The 21,651-nt window shown below is 36.0% G+C and overlaps 1 protein-coding gene across 1 annotated transcript in view; it reads left to right on the top strand.

Moving 5' to 3' along the window:
- Positions 1-9,345, top strand: part of LOC102999201 (phospholipid scramblase 2-like) — a 29,862-nt gene extending 20,517 nt beyond the window's left edge. The window contains 4 exon segments of the mRNA XM_007188170.2: positions 1-221; positions 2,947-3,108; positions 6,649-6,810; positions 9,286-9,345. Coding sequence (XP_007188232.2) covers positions 1-221; positions 2,947-3,108; positions 6,649-6,810; positions 9,286-9,345 — 605 coding nt within the window.
- The last annotated feature ends 12,306 nt before the right edge of the window (positions 9,346-21,651 follow it).

Genomic DNA, 21,651 nt, shown 5'->3' with positions numbered 1-21,651 from the left:
TCATAATACACATTGAAACAAATAACAAATATGAAATTAAGAACAGACTTGGACAGAAGATTTACTTTGCAGCAGAGGATACTGACTGCTGTACCCGATATTGCTTTGGGGGTTTTAGGCCTTTTACCGTGAGGATTCTTGATCTTATAGGCCGAGAAGTCATAACCCTGGAGAGACCACTAAGGTTTAACTGGTGTTGTATCCCCTGCTGCCTTCAGGAGGTCAGTAAGCAATTACCTGGGTACTTTGTGAAGTAGTTCAGCAAGAATTTTCACCCTTTCAGTGAACCTATAGAATCAAATGAGATTTAAAGGAAAAGTGGTCCGCCAGCTATTGGTTTCTGCTTGAGGGTAAATTGTAGGCAGGAAGGCAGGTGGAAAAGAGTGAGCAGTTAGCCCCACGTCCCTGAACAGTGTGCCCCCCGGGGGTGAGATCAGAGATCTCAGAGACCAGACTTCTTGATCTTCAGGGAGAGCTGAGAATGTAGGTCACCTCGGTCAAGTCCCTCACCTGAAATGACCACGAGGGCCCCATAGAGAATCTCCTTGAATGCCACCCCAGAGGCAAGTGGACAGAAGAGTGAGGAAAGAACACATATGTTCATCTCATTATTTTAGCCAACCTACAAGGAGCAAACCTAGGAGAGGCCCCCTCTGAGAAATCTCAACTCCTGTGTTTTCAGTTCTCCATTTGAAAAAAAAAAGTTAATATATTTGAGTCCCTGTAATAGGGGTATGCGAATTGTGAGCACCGTCAGCTCCATAAAGACCAGGTGTCTCTTTCATAGTACTTGACAGCCCTCTGTAGAGAACACGGATCTCAGGGGAGACGCCAGGGCACAGAGTGTTTATAGGAAGTCGGCCTTTGCCTGTATCTCCATTGGCCTGAGACCAGCACTGCCTGGGTCACTCAGTCATCCATATGGGTAGCTGTGAGAGCAGGGCACACAGAGATACTAGCACATAGAGATTTGATGTCTAATGCTGCACTTATTTTGAAAGGATAACTGAAGTTGTTCATACCGAGTTATTTTGTTTTCCATGTATATCTATCATAAGAGTATCTGAGGAAAACCAGAATTTGATGGTATATGCTCTACAATTTACAGAGCACATTAACATATGTTATATTATTGATCTTAAACAGCCCTAGGAAGTCCTCAGTTATGATGAGCATACTGGGATGCTCTCAAAGTCGCCCAACTGTATAGCAGAACGAAGCTTCTAGGCCCCATTTTCTTTCTATCCTAGCACTATTGCCACTCATATTTGAAAATTTCCCCAGTGATCAGGGCTCTGTCCATACATCTAAACAACTGGGTTTTAAGGAGTTTAAGTAAAGAGCTCTTAATAATTTAGACATTTTTCTTAAGTATGGAAATTTTAAAATATACGAGACCAGTAGAGCAGTGTTTCAGAGTGGAGACTGTGCATGCAGCCTCCCCAAGTTTGTGTCTCATCTCTTCCACTTTGCAGCTGGGGAATCTGATACAAGTTAATTAACCTCTCTGTTCCTTAGTTACTTCCTCTATAAATTGGAATAGAACCAACCTTCTAAGAATGTAGTATGAATTAAGTGGTGCATAAAACAATATCTTGCCTTTAAAAAGTGAGCAAAGGACCTGAATAGATGTCTTCCCACAGAATACATACAGGTGGCCAACACATATATGAAAAGGTGCTCAATATCACTAATCATCAGAAATGCAAATCAAAACCACAATGACACATCACATCACACCTGTTAGAATGGCTCTTTTTAAAAGACAAGAAATATATGTTGGCAAGGATGTAAAGAAAAGGGAACCTTTGTACACTCTTGTTAGGAATGTAAATTGGTACAGCCATTATAGAAAACAGTATGGAGTTTCCCCAGATAATTGAAAAGAGGACAACTATATGATCTAGTAATACTACTTTTGTGTATATATCCAACAGATATCAAATCAGGCTTTCAAAGATATTTACATTTCATGTTAATTACAGCATTATTCACAAAAGTCAAGATATGGAGACAACCTAAGTGTGTGTTGACAGATGAATGGATAAAGAATATATATATATAAGATTGATCTAGACAGACAGCATTTATATACATATCTATAAATACACACACAATCGAATATTATTCAGCCAAAAAAAGGGGAAAAAATCCTGCCATTGTGATAATATGCATGTACCTAGAGGGTGTTAGGCTATGTGAAATAGGTCAGGCAAAGAAATACAAATACAGTATGGTATCACTTAAATGTGAAAATTTAAAAAAATATCTAACTCCTAGAAACAGAGATTAGAATGGTGGTTGCAAGAGACTAGGGGTGGGGGAAATGGGGAGATTCTGGTCATCAGTACAAATTTTCAGTTATAAAATAAGTTTTAGGGATCTGATGTATATCATGATGACTGTAGTTAATAATATTACAGTTGACCCTTGAACAACATGGGTTTGAACTTCACAGGTCCACTTACACATGGATCTCTTTCAATAAATACATGCTACAGTACTACAGTACTACCCAGTCTGTGGTTGGTTGAATCCGCAGATGTAGAACTTTGGATATGGAGGGCCAGCTGTAAAGGCAGATTTTTGACTGTGCTGGGGGAGGGTGGGGGAGGGTCAGGGGAGTCAGTGCCCCTAACCCCTGCATTGTTCAAGGGTCACTGTGTACTGTATACTTGAAATTTGCTAAGAGTAGACTCCAATTATTCACACCGGAAAAAAGTGACTATATGAGGTGATGGATGTGTTAACTTGATTGTGGTAATCATTTCACAATGTACATGTACATCAAATCATCACATGGTACACCTTAAATATATTACAACTTATTTGTTAATTATACCTCAGTAGGCTTGGTAAAAAATAATATACTGATGAGAGCTCTTATTAGATATATGGTGACAATGATGATGATGATATATTATATTTATTCTTTTGTTTTTTTAGATAGAAATCCATGCTCCTCCTGGAATACCAATAGGTTACGTTACTCAGATCAGGCACCCATTTCTGCCAAAGTTTAGAATTCAAAATGAGAATAGAAAGGATATACTAAGAATTATTGGTCCATGTTGTATGTGCAGCTATTGTGGAGATGTTGATTTTGAGGTAAGAGATGTGATAATTTTTATAAGATTGGCTCTTCTAATATAAGGATATTATAATTTTGTAAGATGTTACAAATATATTAATAAATATTTGTATACTGGTCTCAAGAGGAAGGTAATGTGCTTATATATTTAACTTGGGTTAGAGAGGCGGTTTTTGCTCTTATTAAACATCAGTGTTAATTATTCTAAATGTGAAAAAAGAGAAAAAACGTATAGTCAAATAAATATAAGCAAAACATCTAACATTTAAACATGGTGTTTTCTGTATGGAGGTACTGTGTATTATCCATTGAAATTAGAATGCTAACATTGTCATCAAAGTGCTACTGCCAAAGCATATGTTCCTTCCTTAGTCTGAAACACAGGCTGCCAATGCTCTAAGCCCTCTTCAGAAGCTCTGACATCTTTGGGTTCCTATAAAAAGCCCGATTATGCAAAGAGAATTTTAAGAAAAATAATGTAAGATGTACTACCCAATTATGCTTCTTTATAGTCTCTCCTTTGTCCTTGTATTAAATTGATCTCTATAAACCATAATATATCAGTGTATTTACTACACAGAAGAATTTCATCACAGCAATTTTCCAAACAGACGAGGCCTAGCCCCACAGTCCAAAGTATTTACTTTCAAATGTTTACAGGTTGAGACATTTTACAACTTATCTTGATATCATGATTCTCTTGGAAAATCATAAAATCTGCTAAACTGGACCCCCTCATTTCCATAAAAGGGGCAAAATTCTCCTAACACTGAGCAGGGTTGCCCCCTTATGATAAGATGTGGGAACTCTGCCACTGTCCCCTGACTTCCTAAGGTTTCCCACTATCCAGCATCTTTCTTTTACATTATCTGCCTGGCTTCCCTAATCACATAGTTTTTAATTCCTCTCTTAGACTCTGGTTATATGACGATGAATCACTCCCCTCATAGACTTCAGAGTCTAATAAAAGAGATGAGTAATTCTAAGAAAACACAGGTAAAGAGATTTTATAAAGCTCTTTTATAGAGATATATATATAAAATATGTGTGTGTAATATGTATGTATAATAAATTTATATAAAGGTATATAAATAATAATACTTCTCCATGTAGAGGACGGCATATCAAAGATTCAGAGGAATGGAAAGACAATTATTCATTTATGGAATAATATTAACAAAAGTTTAGGCAGCATATATTCTGTTTGGGGGAAGCTGGTTAAAACACTTTAAAGCACCCATTATATGTAATGAGTAAACTTCTCTCCTGTACTTCTGGAATGACGCTAACTAGGTACCATCTTTCAGAGAATGAGAAATACTTGGATCAATTTCAGATGGAGAGTTTGACACCTTAAAGCAGGATTTAACAGTATGAGGGACCACTATGGAACATGGACTCCATCACGGCTTCAATGGTCATGGGAACTTGGAGTAGAAAAGAAATACACCCTGAACCTGAAGGGGCAGATGTCATTCTAAAGGAGAAAATAATTCAGATTTGTTATAAGTGCACTGAGTGGAACTGATTCATGGATTTGATTTGTGTTAAAGATGAAAGAAAATTTGGAGATGATTCTGATGTCTGATGTTTGAGAAGCCTGGGACAAAGACCACATATTATGACAAAAGACTCTCCTATAATCCCTATCAATCAGAAAGTTACAAGAGTTTTAGAGCTCTATAAAAAAACTAAATATGTATTTCTTCTTGTCACAAATAATTAATTATTTCAGGGTTGAAATAACTTTATTATAAAAATTTTCTCCTTTTAAAAATTTACCTAGAATTTAGCTAAAAATTACCTGGTCCTAATAACTTTTCAGTTGGAAGTCATTATTCCTATTTCTGATGCTTTTCATTAAAAAATATTATAATTTTTATTTCTTACATGAATTTTGGTACAGTTTAAAATTTCCTGCTATAGGAATCAAGAAGGGGAAATGTTAATATCTAATAGTAAGATTATGGTGGCAGGTAAGTTATCTACTGTATTTTTTAAGTTTTTAAATATCTCAAAAATTAAAAATAAATTTTAAAAAAAGATTTCTTTACTAGCTACATAAGCTTAAATGACAGCTATTAGCAGATAAAAAATGAAGGTGTGAAAGAGATTTGTATTAATCTGTTTTGCCACAATAGTGTTACATAACATGTAACTCCTAAAGCTCAGTGGCTTAAAAAAATAGGCATTTATTCTCATGCTTATGGATCTGCAGGTCAGCAGCATCTGGGGGATATACCTAGGCTCAACCACATGGCTCTGATTTAGGCTGCCAGTTGGTCTCAGGTCTGCTCCAGGTATGTTCATCCTGGAGCTGTAGCAACAGCAGCTGCCCAGATCATGCTTTCTAGTGGCTGATCACTGGAGAGCAAGACCAAGGCAAAACCACTCGGCCATGTTTAAGGTCTCTGCTGGTGTCACATCCACTAACACTCCATTGGCAAACAAGGAACATGGCCAAGCCTAATTTCAATGTACAAGGAAGTATATACTAGGCGTACAGAGGGAGGGGATTGAAATTACTATTTGATGAACAGTAATCCGTGATATCACAGTGTTCACATTGGAAGTTTATTTCAGGTTTTTAAAGACCTTAACCACCCAAATCCAAATAAAATGAGTCAACTGTTTCTAGTTTGCCCACATTTATGTAGCTAGTCCCAACCTGAGCTAGGGCTCCAAAGGTTGTTGCCAGCATGTGTGGTACCTTGCGCACATCTGAAAAGGACACTTCTCTTCCTGGTTTGACATAACTCTGCCTATACATACCCTGGCAAGTGTGGACTACTTTCAGCCTCCACATGCCCACTTGGTGAGGAGCGTTTCTCTGGCTATAAGCTGTTCATCTCTTTATCATGGCCCTTGGCCTTCCTCAGGCAGAACTGTAAAACTATAAAAATTTTATTGGAGCTTTTTTGTTTCATATACTTCCTCTTTTGCTGTCCCCCATCCCCTCCTGTTGTCCAGTCTTACCCCAAGCTTTGAGCTGCAGCATCCCATCAAGTTATTTATTGGTTACTTTACTTCACTCAAAACTGCCAGTCCTCTCTTCTAGGCTCTTGGCATTTCACATTTTCCTACTGACAGTGGGTGATAATGAGGCCTCCCATCACCTTTAAACACTCGGCCTATGCCAACTCTTTGTGCTGGTATTAAAGCACAATTCAGATGGGAGTTTAAACTACCTTCCTGATGGCTTCTAGAAATTTCATCAAAGAAACATTTCATTCATTTCACGGTTGTATCTTTTCCTGATTAACTTTTATTTGGGATCAATTCAACTCATTTATTATTGTCTGTCTTAAAGTAAAATAAAAAATATTAAATATTTTACCAAAGCTACTTTCTTATAAGTTCTCTATAGCAAAGAAACAGTTTTTTCACATATCTATAAACACATATGGGAATCCATATGCATCTAATGAGTGATATAATTTTCAAAGTTCGTTATGGCACAGAATTTAATAGAGTGTTCATTTTATTCCAATTTTGGAGGTAGTTTTATTATTGGTTTTCTAGAATTCTTTAAGATTGCCTCCTTTTTTTCAATTTAGATTAAATCTCTTGATGGATAAAATGTGGTTGGCAAGATTTCCAAGCAGTTCACTGGGATTGTGAGAGAGATAGGTACAAATTACAGTAACTTTGGCATCCAGTTCCCTGCAGATGTTGATGTGAAAATGAAAGCTGTGATGCTTGGCGCATGTTTCCTCACTGTAAGTTTCTTCTTGCTAATCTTGGGCATAGATGGTTTTTCTGGTATCATTCTGAAATGATTTATTAAATTTCACATTTTAAAAGTAAGTTTCTTAAATTCATAGGTTTTATTCAAAGGCGTCCCATTTAATCCTCGCTCTGAAATTCCATTTTCGCCTGATATTGTGAATTTTCTCCTGATACTGTGGAGAAAATTCCATTTTCTCCTGATACTGTGACTAGTTTTTTTCTGGAAAGTCAACTCAATTTCACATGTCAGTATAAGGACCTTATGTGTTAAGGAGAGGCCCTGGTCTTTGGGGCTTGTATTAAAAAATCAAAATTGGCGCTTTGGGGAATACTTTAAATATGGGCTTAACATGTCATAAAACTCAGTGAACCATGGAGATTTCCTCTTGATTCACTATTAAATTAAATCATCTAATACAAGAGTGTATTAGGTGATTAATTACAAGAGTTACTAATTTACAAGATGATTAATTACAAGAGTAATCTGCAATAAGAGTATATTCAATCAAGCCATTAGATGAACTGCCAATTTAGAGGAAATACATGGGATAGAGCAATGATCCTAAACTTGCCTTCACATTAAATCACCTAGGGAGATTCCAAAAACCCCAAGTGCCAAATCATACCCCAGTTCAATTAAGTCAGAAGCTCAGCATCAGAGCTTTGTAAAACTCCCCAGATAATTCCATATGCAGCCAAAGTCAAAGACATCTGGGACAGAGCAATGATTTTCAACCCTACCTGCACAGTAGAAACACCTGGGTAGCTTTCACACTCCCTATGTCAAGACCCAGATCTAGTAAACTAAAATCTCTGGAAGTGGGACCAAGTCTTTAAGCTGATTAGGGCTCCCAGATGATTCCAATTTGCAAACAAGATTTGGAATCATTAGGTAATTATCTTAAACATTCATCTGAGGATGCAATCAGAAAAAACTAAAAGGTGAGAGGATATATAGCAAAGAGGACCTAGTTCCTTCAACAAATAAATGTCAAGGAAGATAAAAAGATAAAAAATAATATGAAAATAGGAGAGACACATCAACCTTACCCAGTTTGTAGACCATGTTTGGATAACGATTTGAACAAATCAATGTAAAAACACATTTACAAGGCATTCAGGGAAATGATGATATTAATGAATTATTAAGGCTTTTTAAAATCTCTGACGATGATATAGTGGTTATATCAAAGAAAACACCATCCATATCTTTTATAGGCAAATCCTGAAGTACTTCAGTATAAAATGGTATGATATCAGGGTTTGCTTAGAAACTATAAAGGTGAGGGTAGGGGGATCTAAGAGATGGAATAATTGCTGAACCAAGATTGGTCATGTTAATAATTACTGAAGCTGGGTGAGGGGTCTTTAGGACTTTGTTATGCAATTCTGTCTAATTTGGGATATGCTTATTTTATTTTCTAGAATAACTTTTAATATAACCAGAGTAGGTCAATGTAAAAATTGTGTTTTCAATAAGTGTTCATTTTACATGGAAAGCAAAATCTAACCTTCACCTTGAGGGAATGGTTCAGCCAAAGGCAGGATAATTGAAAGATACTGTGTGTTTAGGGAAGAGAGGCAATCTGCAGTGTTTGGCTAGATAGCTAATGGGACTGAGGGTGGTGATGGGATTATTAGGAAATGATTTTAGCCTTCCTCTAAAGGACTAAGCAACATTTTGTAGAGATTGGCAATTCATTGAAAATTGTTTTGTTAATTGGTTGGTTTTAAACTAGGTGTAAATAAAAGTTATAAATCCAAATTTTAGAAAGATAAATCCTGGTGTCGATGTGAAAAATGAATTTGAGAGGTAAAATTGCAATAGTGTAATTACAAGTGACTTGCGATAAGGATTAAATTATTTCTATTGAAGGGATAAAGAAAAACATATAGACGTGAGAGAAATCAATTCCATAAGACTTGGCTAAGGTCATAGGGGCGGGGGTCTGAATAGACACTGATGGACTGGAATAAACTGGAAAACACAGGAAGCAAATTTGGAAGACAAATCATGAAACGGACACAAACATTTCTAAGGTGCATTCTGACTCTTGAGATGTCTGTCACTCTTATGGGAAAAAAAGTCTAAAAATTGTACATGCAACTCTAGTCACAAGCTATATTGCTAGAGAAGGACTACAAAAAGTTGAGGAAGAAAAACTCAGAGACGATTCCAAGGGAGACTAGAAAAAGTGAAATATACAGAAATTACCAAAGAGTAATTAAATTCATGCAAGTATCAACAAGTGAATGAATAATAGGATTTAATTGCTATTAAAATGAAAAGCTGAAGGTAGAACTTATGTAGCTATAGACTTGACCCAGATTTATTTTTTACAGTTAACTTTTCTGGTTTAACAGATCTATTACTATGTTTTATCAGATCCCTTAGCATTTCTGCATCAGAGAATTATCTCTGTTTTGCTGCGGAAAATTCATATCTGTATTTTCTTTTGATTTAGGATTTCATGTTTTATGAAAACACTGGATGCACTAAGTTTCTGACAGTAGGATTGTGGTAACAATCTCCTAAAAGTCTCAGAAAATTTGGTGTCTATATTGATTGGGACTATGAAAAGGAAACCTCAGTGTGTTTTCCTTGAAAGTCATTATACCCTATGTGAAATACTCTGTCATGCCTGTAGTGCAGGTATATGATTTCCCTTCAAAACTATATAGTTTGTTTTCTGTTCACTGGCTTATAAATGTTTTTACGCATTTTCTTTGAATGTTCATTGTGTATTTGAAAGAAATTATTTTGGACTTTTTACCTTTAGACATGAATCTTCTTATGAAAAACTGCTTTGAATTATAGTCTGTTTTTTCCATTTTATAGCAAAAATTAATTAAAGACTATTAAAGAAATTACAATATAAAATATACTTAATTAAATCTAGTTTTTTCATTTGTAACAACTAATGTTATTCTGCAAATACTGTATATTCAAAAGTTAACACTAATATATATTAAATTTCTTTTATAACTATGTTTAAATAATACTTAACATGCATATTATCGAGGAAAAGTAATATCTGTATTTGTTTTATATGCAGGAATTCACTCTATATAAAATTCACCTATAATCTAACCTGCTACTATAAATAAAACTTATTAACAGGAATACAAATTACCAATATCTGATGCTCTTCAGTAAACAAAGAGAGATATGACTCTATCCCAAAAGAAGGATACATTTTAAAGTCTCACTCACTCTAAAACTAGGGCATTGTTACAATTTTTGTAGTAATTTTTAATATGGAATTATTACCTCACATAGTCTATCATTCATAGAACATAGTAGTTATGAGATCACTCTAGGTGTTCACAGACATACATATTCCTTCACAGAGCATAAACTTCAATAATGGTCTATTATTATTTATATTAATACCAATAATCAAATAACTGATAAAAAATTCTTGATATATTTCTTTGCATATTTGATATTTTTAAACAAACTATGAATAATTAATTCAGGTGGTACTCTGAACCCTGTACATTTACCTCTCATTCCCTTTTAAATCACCTTTAAAAGGAGCAGAAGCATATGATACCATTAGTAAAACTGATACCAGTACTACAAACTAGGATTTCTATCTGTCGGAAAGTTAGAGGAATTTCTATACCCTGTTTTGTAGAGAAAATTGAATCGAGTGAGAGGAGATGTCCAACCCACAGTTTACCTCATGGAAAGGAAAAGTGTGCTTAGGAAATAAGAACTTAGGGGAGAGACTTTTCATCCTCAGCAGAACTCCAACACCACTAGTTGAGAACACTGGGAGGGCAGTGGAGCTTCAGGAAAAGTAATGTCTAGACCACCTTTCATTAGCCTAAGTAATTCACCAGATGCCAGACTACAATGATAAGATGTAACAGAGGTATTCACGTTCAGTTTAGAGTTGGTACAGACTGCATGCCAGGTAAACTGAGGTACTTGCACAGCTGGATCCTAGTGGCATTAGTTATGCCAGTTAGAGAAGGGGAGGGCTTTCCAAGCCAGCTGTCAAGTACAATAACCAACCCAAAATGAGGCTAAAAGACTGACATTACCTCTGTGACAGCTACATCTTGCTTTCATTTTCCTCCTCAGCTTCCCTGACTCCATTCTCCCACTTATTTGCATAAGACTCAGGATCTCTGGTTAAGCAAAGTAAAACAGCAACCGATCTGAACAGTTCCTTCCTTCTTCAACTGTACAGGGAAGATTTGAGCAGAAACCCACGCACTATCTGCAGAACTCATTTAAGTTCAAATATTACACAAATACCTTCTCTTTAAATATTTACAAAGAGAAAAATGATCAAACATAAAAAATTAGAAATTTAAATAAGAAAAATACCAGGAATTGCAACAAATGTCTTAATTTGTAATCTCAGTGAGATTTGAGGGAATGTTGCATATTCATTTCTGGACAGGCAGAGAAAAAGGAATATTCTGATGCGGAAAAATTTTACTAAAGTTGTAAACTATGCTGACTACATTTTAAAGTATGACGGAGACAATGGAACAGTAGACTGCATAACATAGAAAGATGACACAATAAGGTAAAAGATTTTACAAATTCTTCTGGAAGTCAGATAAACACATAGTATAGAGAGAAAAGGTGATTCCTGAGGAACAGATATATCAACTTACATTTATGCACGACAGAAAATCCAAAGGGAAAATTCAGATGGAGCCAAGAGAATAATAAAAAAAAAAGTAAGAAAACTTATTTGCAATCAGGACAGACTGTATTCTTTCAGGTGAATGAATTTACCATATAACAGAAAAATTCATGAAAATATCTATTTATGTTGTTAAATAATAATACCTAATATGATTATTTATTAACAAAACAATATTACAGACATTGTGAGGTTTTAGTAAAATGATTTCTATGGCCTAGATTCCGTGATATTTCCACAGTCCAGTTCATTTTTTCTTACTTTATCAAAAAGGTTCAATCAATTCAGCACCATTTAATCACAGACAGTTAAAGGATCAAAGTATGTGGGACAAAAAGAAATCCTATAAAGGTATTGTGGTCTTATCCCCTATTTCCTATGCCTGCCTTTGTGTAGAGACCTTACCCCTTCAGAGCTTGTCCTCCAGGATGATGTGACTTAGACAGATGTGGGGTCATGGACTCATTCAGAACAGGGGCTCCCTTTGCCTGTCTTTTTCACCCTGAAAAGAACAAAGGAAAAGCATCACATTTCGGGTCATTATTCTGCCCACCAATCTCTAGCTCGTGGCTTCTAAATACCATTCCCTACCTGAACTGGGCTCTTTGAGAAATGGTTGCTCCCAGCGTTAAAGCCGGGAAATATATAAGATAAACCTTGAACAACTTATGGAAAGGCAAGGAGGTGCTCAAGGAATGATGGTGGCGTGTCAAAAGGATAAAACTGAAAGGGCTCCAACCAGCAAAATTAAGGACAATTTGAGCATCAACATATTTTATAAGAGACTATTACCATTAAATAAAATAGAACACTATGCATCCCTACGGATATAATAAAAACAAAAATTAAGTTTTATGAAGAAAAAGATATATATACTTTCAATATACTTTCACATGAAATCCTTTTACTTTAGAGGCAGGAAGAGTAACTTTCCAAGCAGAGCCTAGCAGCCACCACCATAATCAAGTGATCGAAGTGATCATCCTCAGTAATTGAATAAAGTGCAATTGAGTATTGTCTGATAGAGTGCAGTAAGACACAGCATCACAGGGATCCTGAAAATGTTGTCTAGACCAGCACATAGTGAAGTAATAATTTTCCAGGTTTTATTGAGATACAATTGACACATAACATTGTGTTAGCTTTAGGTGTACAATATAATGATTTGAAATATGTATATATTGCAAAATGACTACCACAATAATTTAGTCAATATCCTTTACCTCACATAATTAGAATTTTCACTTGTGATGAGAAGTTTTAAGATGTACTCTTATGAACTTTCAAATACACAGTATTGTTAACTATACTCTCCATGCTATACATTACATCCCAGAACTCATTTGTCTTATAACTGGAAGTTTGTACCTTTTCACCACCTTCACCCATTATGACAAACCCCTAACCACTGCCTCTGGTAATCACCAATCTGTTCTGTTATCAATGAATTTTTTTTTTAGATTCCACATATAAGAGAGATCATATGATATTTTTCTTTCTCTGACTTCTTTCACTTAGCACCATAATCTTGCCACAAATGGCCAGATTTCATTCTTTTTTCAGTGCTGGGTAATATTCCATTGTATATATGCATACGCGTGCACACGCACGCACACACACGCAAACACACACATATCTTCTTTATCTGTTTATCTATTGATGGGCACTTAGGTTGCTTCCATATCTTGACTATTGTAAATAATGAGGCAATGAACATAGGGGTTCATTTTCAGATTAGTGCTTTATTTTCAAAGCAATGTTTTCATTTTCTCTGGATAAATACCCAGGAGTGGAATTGCTGGATCATGTGGTAGCTCTATTTTTAATTTTTTGAGGAATCTCCATACTGTTTTCCATAATAACCGCACCAATTTACATTCCCATCAGCAGTGCATGAAGGTTTCCTTTTCTCCACATACTTACCAACACCTATTTATTGTCTTTTTTGATAACAGACATTCTGACAGGTGTGAGGAGATAGCTCATTGTGGTTTTGACTTGCATTTCCTTGATGTTAGTAATGCTGAGCATCATTTCATGTGCCTGTTGGACATCTGTATGTCTTCTTTGGAAAAATGTCTACATTTTTTTCAATACACTGACTTTTTAAAACAAGTGTCTCAAATGTTTCTTCCAGTTCAAAACATAGTTCTCCTATCTGCTAAGTCTATAATAAAATCATAGTAAGTGAAGATATTGATGGATAAATCAGAACCAGCAAAGGCAGTCCAAAACACACATGAACAGTCTAAAATGGAGAAAAGCCTTTATCCCTTGGTGGTAACTGGCTCAAAGATAGCAATGTCATGCAAAGTGGGAGTAGGAGGAATGTTTAAAGACAGAGTTAATTGAAAATCTGTCTGCTGAAATATTGTGCCAGTCAGATTGCCCCACACTCAGCCCACTTCTAATCCATTCCTTTTCCCCATGCACATTAGGCATAAACAGCCCAGCACTAGCTCTAGGCACCCAAAAATAGCACTCCTAAATAATTTTAATTAACTGCATGTGCATAATTAAGATTTCTAAAGTTGCTGGAATGGCTTTCAGTGAAACAGAGTAAAGGTTTCCCCATTTTAGCATCCAAGGAGTGGTTTCCCCTCTACATACCCTAAAGGAGGTAAGCATTCTTCATACATGAACTCCCAGGCCTACTCTGGTAAGAGGAGAGATAACAGAAAAACAGGTATACAAAAAGCAAACAAAATGACAGATTATGTGTATGTGGGTCTATTTCTGGGCTCTCTATCCTGTTTTATCCATCTATCTGTCTACTCTTTCACCAATATTATACTGTCTTGATTACTGTACCTTTACAGTAAGTCTTGATGTCGAGTACTGCCAGTATTTCAACTTTGTTCTTCTCCGCCAATACTGTGTCATCTATTCTGGGTCTTTGTCTCCCCATATAAACTTTAAAATCAGTTTGTCAGTATCTATAAAATACCTTCCTGGAATTTTAATTGGGATTGAGTTGAATCTATAGATCAAGTTTGGAAGAACTGGCATCATGACAATAATGACTATTCCTGTCCATGAACATGTATTATCCATCCATTTATTTAGTTCTTTGATTTCATTCATCAGACGTTTGTTGTACTTTTACTGATAATAGACTTAGACCTTATACATACTTTGTTAGATTTATATCACAATACTTCATTTTGAGGGGTGCCAGTATAAATGGTACTATGCTTTTCATTTCAAATTCCACTTGTTCATTGCTGGTATAAGAAAATGACTGACTTTTGTATATTAATCTTATGTCCTACAACATTAATACTTGCTTATTAGTTCCAGTATGTTTTTGTTGTGATTCTTTCTCATTTTTTGTAGACTTTTTTTTTTATCAATTTGAGGAACTTCCCCTCTACTCCTAGTTTACTAAGAGTTTTTTTCCCCTAATCATAAATGGATGGTGGATTTTGTCATATGCTCTTTCTACACGTATTTATATGATCATGTGAGTTTTCTTTTTTAACCCGCTGATGTGCTGAATTATGTTAATTGATTTCAAATGTTGAACCAGATTTGCATACCTGGGATAAATCCCACTTGGGCATGGTGTGTAATTCTTTTCATATGTTGTTAGATTCATTTTATTAATATTTTGTTGAGGATTTCTCATATATATTCGTAAGTGATATTGATCTGTAGTTTTCTCTTCTTCTAATGTCTTCGCCTGGTTTTGGTGTTAGGGTAATACTGGCCTAATAGAATGAGTTAGGAAATATTTTCCCTGCTTTTATCCTCTGCAAGAGGTTGTAGAGAATTGGTATAATTTCCTCCTTAAATATTTGATAGAAATCACTAGTGAACCCATCTGGGTCTGGTGCTTCCTGTTTTGAAAGCTTATTAATTTATGGTTCAATTTCTTTAATTGATATAGTTCTATTTAGATTGGCTATTTCTTCTTGTGTGAATTTTGGTAGACTGTGTCTTTCAAAGGATTGGTCCATTTCATCTATGTTATCAAATGTATGGGCATAGAATAGTTCAGAATGTTCTTTATAATGCATTTAATGTCCATGGGATCTGTGTTCCCTCTTTCATTTCTAATATTAGTCATTTATGTCCTCTCTTCTTTCTTTCCTTAGTTAGCCATCTACAGGCATATTGATTTTATTGATGTATCCAAAGAACCAGCTTTTGGTTTCATTGATTTTTCTCTATTGATTTTCTGCTTTCAATTTCATTGATTTCTGCTCTAATTCCTATTATTTCTCTTCTTCTGGTTACTTTAATCTGCTCTTCCTTTTTAATTTCCCAAGGTGGAAGCTTAGATGAGGTTTTGCTAAAACATGTAAAAGAAAACAACTTCTTTTATAAATTCTGCTTGAAATAATAAATATACATTTATAATTTCAAAGCTCTAAAGATGTAGCTAATTTAGAAGGCTACATTTCTCATACTGAAAAACAAACAAAACAAAAATACTAACTTACACACATTTTTAAAAGTTAGTAAGACTTTAAAATAATAATATACATTTCATAGCCATTACAGACATACAACTTGGGTGACTAGACTGTACTACTTTCAGAAAAACAGTCTTAGGATGCCCCTGGTGGTCCAGTGGTTGAGATTTTGCCTTCCAACACAGGGGGTGTGGGTTCGATCACTGGTCAGGGAGCTAAGATCCCACATGCCTCGAGGCCAAAAAACCAAAACATAAAACAGAAGCAATATTGTAACAAATTCTATAGACTTTTAAAAATGGTCCACATCAAAAAAAAAAATCTTTAAAAAGAAAAACACAGTCTGTTCAATTTACCTTCCCTAGTGCAAAGCACAGTACTTGATATCATAGAAGCCTGATAAATATTTACTGAATGAAAGTCAATCTTAACCTCCAACTCAGAACATATGTGCCAAATTTCTCATTATATTGTATTTACCCATTGTGAATACAGATGGAATAAATCCCACAGATATATTTATCTGGATTATATAATAGTGGATATATATATATTTGGTAATCCTCATCTAACTCTGAATACCTATGAATAAATTTTGCTGTTATGATTTAACAGAGCTATACCTATAAGAGTTACGTATATATTATCTCAAGTTAATTCTTCAAGACTTATATAGAGGCAATTTAGAAAATTTCTAGCCTGTTAGCCTTGCTTGATTAAAGTTAATTTCTTAGCAACTAAATTCAAAGAAACAGTAACAGCAAAATATAAATAAATAAATAGCATTCATGTTTGTCTTTACAGTGGCCAGTTTTAATGAAATCAATAAATAAATTAAGATATCCCAGAGGGTACAGGCAGTAAATAAACAGAAATAGATTAACATCAAAGAGCAACCTGACTTCACATATAAACTTCCCAAATCTTTCAGATTTTTAACTGGTGGAAATGAAAAGCACCTTCCAATTGTAAATATGATATTTTCAGCCCTAAATAAAGATTGCAGGTAGTATAATTTAAATTCTATGTAAGAAATGTAGCTAGTTAGTGCATAGTGTTCATCTCCCCAAGGTGATAAATTAATCTTCTAGTTTGTCTGGTTAACTATAAGTCCTCCCACTGATATAAACTTCTCATTTAATCTGCCAAATCTTATGCTAAGGTATAGCTTAATAAAAAAATGTAAAAGGGTGAGAAAAAAAGAATACATTAGCAATAAATCAAAGCATATTATCTACACCTTGTAGGTAATAACGATTACAATACCTAACATATGTTGAGCATTTAGTACATATAAGACATGTACTAAGACTATATATTAACTTATTTGACTCTAATATTTGTATATTATCTCCACTTTAGAGATGAGGCAGCAGATGAGGAAAGTGTGCAGAGTGGTGGAGATAGCACACAGCATCTTTGTGGAGTTTACAATTGAGTCAGCACTGTGTCAGTCATGCCCACGCCTTATACTAGTTGTACGTGAACAACCAGTGAATGTTAAGAAGTTTAAAATGTTGTCATGGCCCACTGACCAATTAGTTCAGTGAATGTAGCTGTAAATATACATACATCAAAACATATATGTGCATGAGTGTGTACTCATGTATGTATGGGGTTTTTCAACTTAGAAAGTTTTTGTTTGTTTGTTTTGTTTTGTTTTCAAGAATGAGGGTGGAGAAGCACTGATGATGCCATCTCGTTCCTGGTGGCATTATAGAGATTAAGGCATCCACTGACTGATCTGCCCTCAGCCTTTCCTTTCCTTTTCTCCATGACATGCCCCCATGTGGCTAAGGAAAAGGCAAAGCAGCTGTGCCAAGAAGGTGGACTACATGTATCTCATACAGAAATTTATCTCTCATAGTGTGGTATCATAAAGAAGAGTTCTAATATTTTGTTGGAGAATGAGCCTTTCAAGTGAACACATACAAAACCCCAATTAAATCAAGAATTTCATGTGTTGGAATCATAGCTACTTTCCTTAGTAAAACAAGGGGAAAGTTGAGCTGCTAAATCTCTAAATGGATAAATTTGATATCATCCAAGCTAAGAAGCAAAATATCATAATGCCTAAGAATACTAACCCTGGGGACTTCCCTGGTGGTCCAGTGGTAAAGAATCCACCTTACAATGAAGGGGACGCCAGTTCAATCCCTGGTCAAGGAACTAAGATCCCACATGCCATGGGGCAACTAAGCCCATGCGCCACAACTACTGAGCTCGCATGCCTCAATTAGAGAGCCTGCGTGCCTCAAACTACAGAGCCCATGCGTTCTGGAACCCGCGTGCCACAGCTACAGAGCCCACGTGCCCTGGATCCAGCACACCACAACTAGAGAAGAGAAAACCCGCAGGCCACAACTAGAGAGAAGCCCGCGCACAACAAAGAGCCCGCACACCGCAACGAAAGATCCCGCATGTCTCAACGAAGATCCTCCACGCCACAACTAAGACCTGACGCAGCCAAAAATAAATAAAATAAATAAATAATAAATAAATCTTTAAAACAAAAAGATAAAAGAATACTAACCCTGTTGGTATACTGCCTGGCTTCAATTCTATCAGCTGTGGTCACATTCCCTAACTCTGTGAAAACATTCATCACAGAGTTGGGATAAATTTTAACCTAAAGCACAGAGAATTAAGTGAGTATTTTTATATTCAATACAGGAAGCACTCAAGGCCTGGCATACAAGAAGTGTTCAACTGCTGTTTTATCCATAAAAATATGCAGACTTGTTTCTTAATGGCATGTCTAATCTCTTAACCTTTGTAAAGACTCTGTCTGTTCACTCAGCTAGATCCAAGAACTTGCTGTCTAGAGACTTATAAAAGTATGACATTAGAATAAAAATATAGTGTCCTATTATTTCTGTTTGTGTCTGTTATTAGCTTTCAAGTTAGTCCTGATGTAAAGTTTAAACCCTGAAACAGAATCTGTGGAATCCTTTTAAACTGGAAGAGAAGGATGTGTTTTCCTTATACTCAGAGGAGAGTATTTGTAGGAGTATGCAATACAAATTGAGACTGTTCGTGGAGTGACAGCTCTCTAAAAATCCTGTTATGCTAGCCAGATGTTGGAGAGAGATTCTATGGCTGTCTTCATTTTAAATAACCCTGGACCTAGTAAATGTCTGACAAAAGCTTGTATTGGAGATACCTATCCTAGGAAAGGAGAGGATTTCAATCAGAAGTGCCAACACAGGACAAAGCACTGTGTGACTGAGGGTGTGTTTCTGGGCAGCTCTATTGGCTGTGATTTCAATGATTAGACACTGCATGGAAGTTAGTTATTAGCCACTTTTAACTGCTTCCTGAAGAAAGAGGTTAGTAACCTGAGATGCATAATTCCATTCCCTCTAGACTAGATAGACCAGTGTGTCCATGAGTCTAACATTGGTTGCAATGGTTACCTCCTTTTTTAATGAACAAGGTAAACCTGTGTACCTCTACTAATAGGTTGTTCAAGTTCACTTTTCTTTTTCATTTTCATTCTTTCTTCCCTCTCTCAGCCTCTCTCTCTCCCTTCCTCTCTCTGTCTCATATGATAAATACATTGAGCTTTCTAATTACTTTCTCTCATCCGAGATGCACAAAGTGACAATACTTTCACAACAACTTCCATACAGGTGGTCGGAAAATTGTTCCCTGGAGAAACTGGATAGTCAAATTTTTTTAAAAACCTCCAGATTTTGGGGTACCTGGAGGGAAAAAAATGCAGCTTTCTCCCCATTAACCATACAGTGAGGCAAACCAATCAACAAGGCCTGCTGCTGAAATCTGCTATTCTACTGCCTCTGGCATATATACAAATAGACTATCTAGGAATCACCAGACACTTAAGCAAGGTCTCAGGCAAAGAGACAATAATCAACAAAAGAAAAGCTAAACATGTGAAAAACAGAGAAATTACTGGTAGCAGAGAAAACTGAAGAGCCGCCCCACCCCATAAAATACTTCAGACTAAAAACACAATCTACAGAACAACAATAGGAAAGTATGTATAAGAAAGAACATCTGGGGAGGACAGGAGCTAAAAATAGGATAGTAAAATTTTAAACTAAGATATGAAATACCAAATGAGATATTCTCTCAGAATTTTAAACAAAAAATTCAGAGGCAGAAACTAGAGAAGAAAGAGAATGAGAGGGGGAAGAGTGCATGGAGAGAATGGGAATAAAAGAGAAATGTGAATCTGAACACCCTCTTAGGAGAGGAACTCAGGTTTACCTTGGGCATGCAAAAGAGAAGGAACGTTTGCTACCAGCATTTGACTCACTGCAACACCAGGGTGCTCTGGTCCAGAGGAAACTAACCTGGATGGGGTATGTGTGTTTGTTTTCCAAGGAGCAAGGGAGGGTGAAGGGAAGGGAATAACTGAAGCATGTCTCCTGAATCTATGCTGTCTGTGTCACAGCTCATGAATACTCTTTTTTAAATAAAATGGTCCATCTCTTCTTTGAAGACTTGTAGACAATTTGTGGGAGAGTCCTCAAAATATCATTTTGCAAAGAATGGCTCAATTCATCATATTAGGACACAGTGCTCTTATTTTGAGAGATCGCTCCATATCCCTATTCACTGAGCCAAATATCAGTACTATGGTTATTCAAGGCCTCGGTTCTTCTCCAAAGAATGGATCCTAAATTTTCATAAACTCTAATTCAAAATAGGACTCTCCATAACACACCATACTGAGAGCTTTTGGTGTCACTTGGAGTTACCGCAGATTTGTATCTATGTATTATCTATGATGCCAAAGTTAAGCCCTAAAAAAAGCAGCAGCATTTTTCCAAATCTCAAAACTTATAGCAAACATTTTTTATAGGCACAACAAATGGTAAAGTTTAACTTGAATGATCCCTGAAAGGCTGGCCCCCCAGAGAGGGAGTGAGCCTTGCAGAACTTCTGGTAGAGGACTGAGAGTGAATCAGGACTGGTCCACATGATAAAACAGCTGTAAATGCAAGGATGCACCCCACCCCATCATGCCAGGGGAATAAGTGGTGCTAGCTCAATGAGGAATAGTGAATAGAATAATAGGGCTGACAACCAAAGATCTGACACATCTCACTGCTATCAGCATTAGATTATATTCAGGAATGACAATCAAACGTATAACTGGTATGGCATAGGACCGATGCAATCAGAATAGATGCTCGGATGGATAGAATTATAGATTTCTCCCTCAGTTTTCCATCCCCTGGTTAGTTAATCAAACATTTGTCTAGGTATTGCTGTGAAAGTTATTAAGGTTACTAATCAGCTGACCTTAAGATAGGGATAGTCTTCTGGATTATCCAGGTGGGCCCAATGCAATCACATGAGGCCTAAAAAGCAGAAGAGGAAGATAGAAGAGGCAGTAAGAAAGATGCAGCAGAGATGAAGGTCAGAGAGAGGAGGATTTAACACACAAGCTCTGTCTCTGGTCTCTAGGACCTCACTCTACAACCACAATGAAACAGATTCTTCCAACAACCTGAATGAGTTTGGAGGTGGGTTCTTTCCAGAGATTCCAGATAAGTGCCCCAGTGGGCCAAGACCTTGATTCAGCCTTGTGAGACCCAGAACAGAGAATGCAGCCAAGCTAACACAGACTTCTGACTTACAGAATTGTGAGATGACAAACTTGTATAATTTTAAGCTGTTAAATTTGTAGTAGTTTGTTATAGCAGCAGTAAAAATCTAATATAAATGTCCAACCTATCAGTACAGCTTTCATGAAGGCATGTAACTGCTA

This window comes from Balaenoptera acutorostrata, chromosome 4 (genome assembly GCF_949987535.1).
Source record: "Balaenoptera acutorostrata chromosome 4, mBalAcu1.1, whole genome shotgun sequence".
In the NCBI taxonomy this organism is placed as follows: Eukaryota; Metazoa; Chordata; class Mammalia; order Artiodactyla; family Balaenopteridae; genus Balaenoptera; species Balaenoptera acutorostrata.
This window is presented reverse-complemented; position numbering and strand designations above follow the sequence as displayed.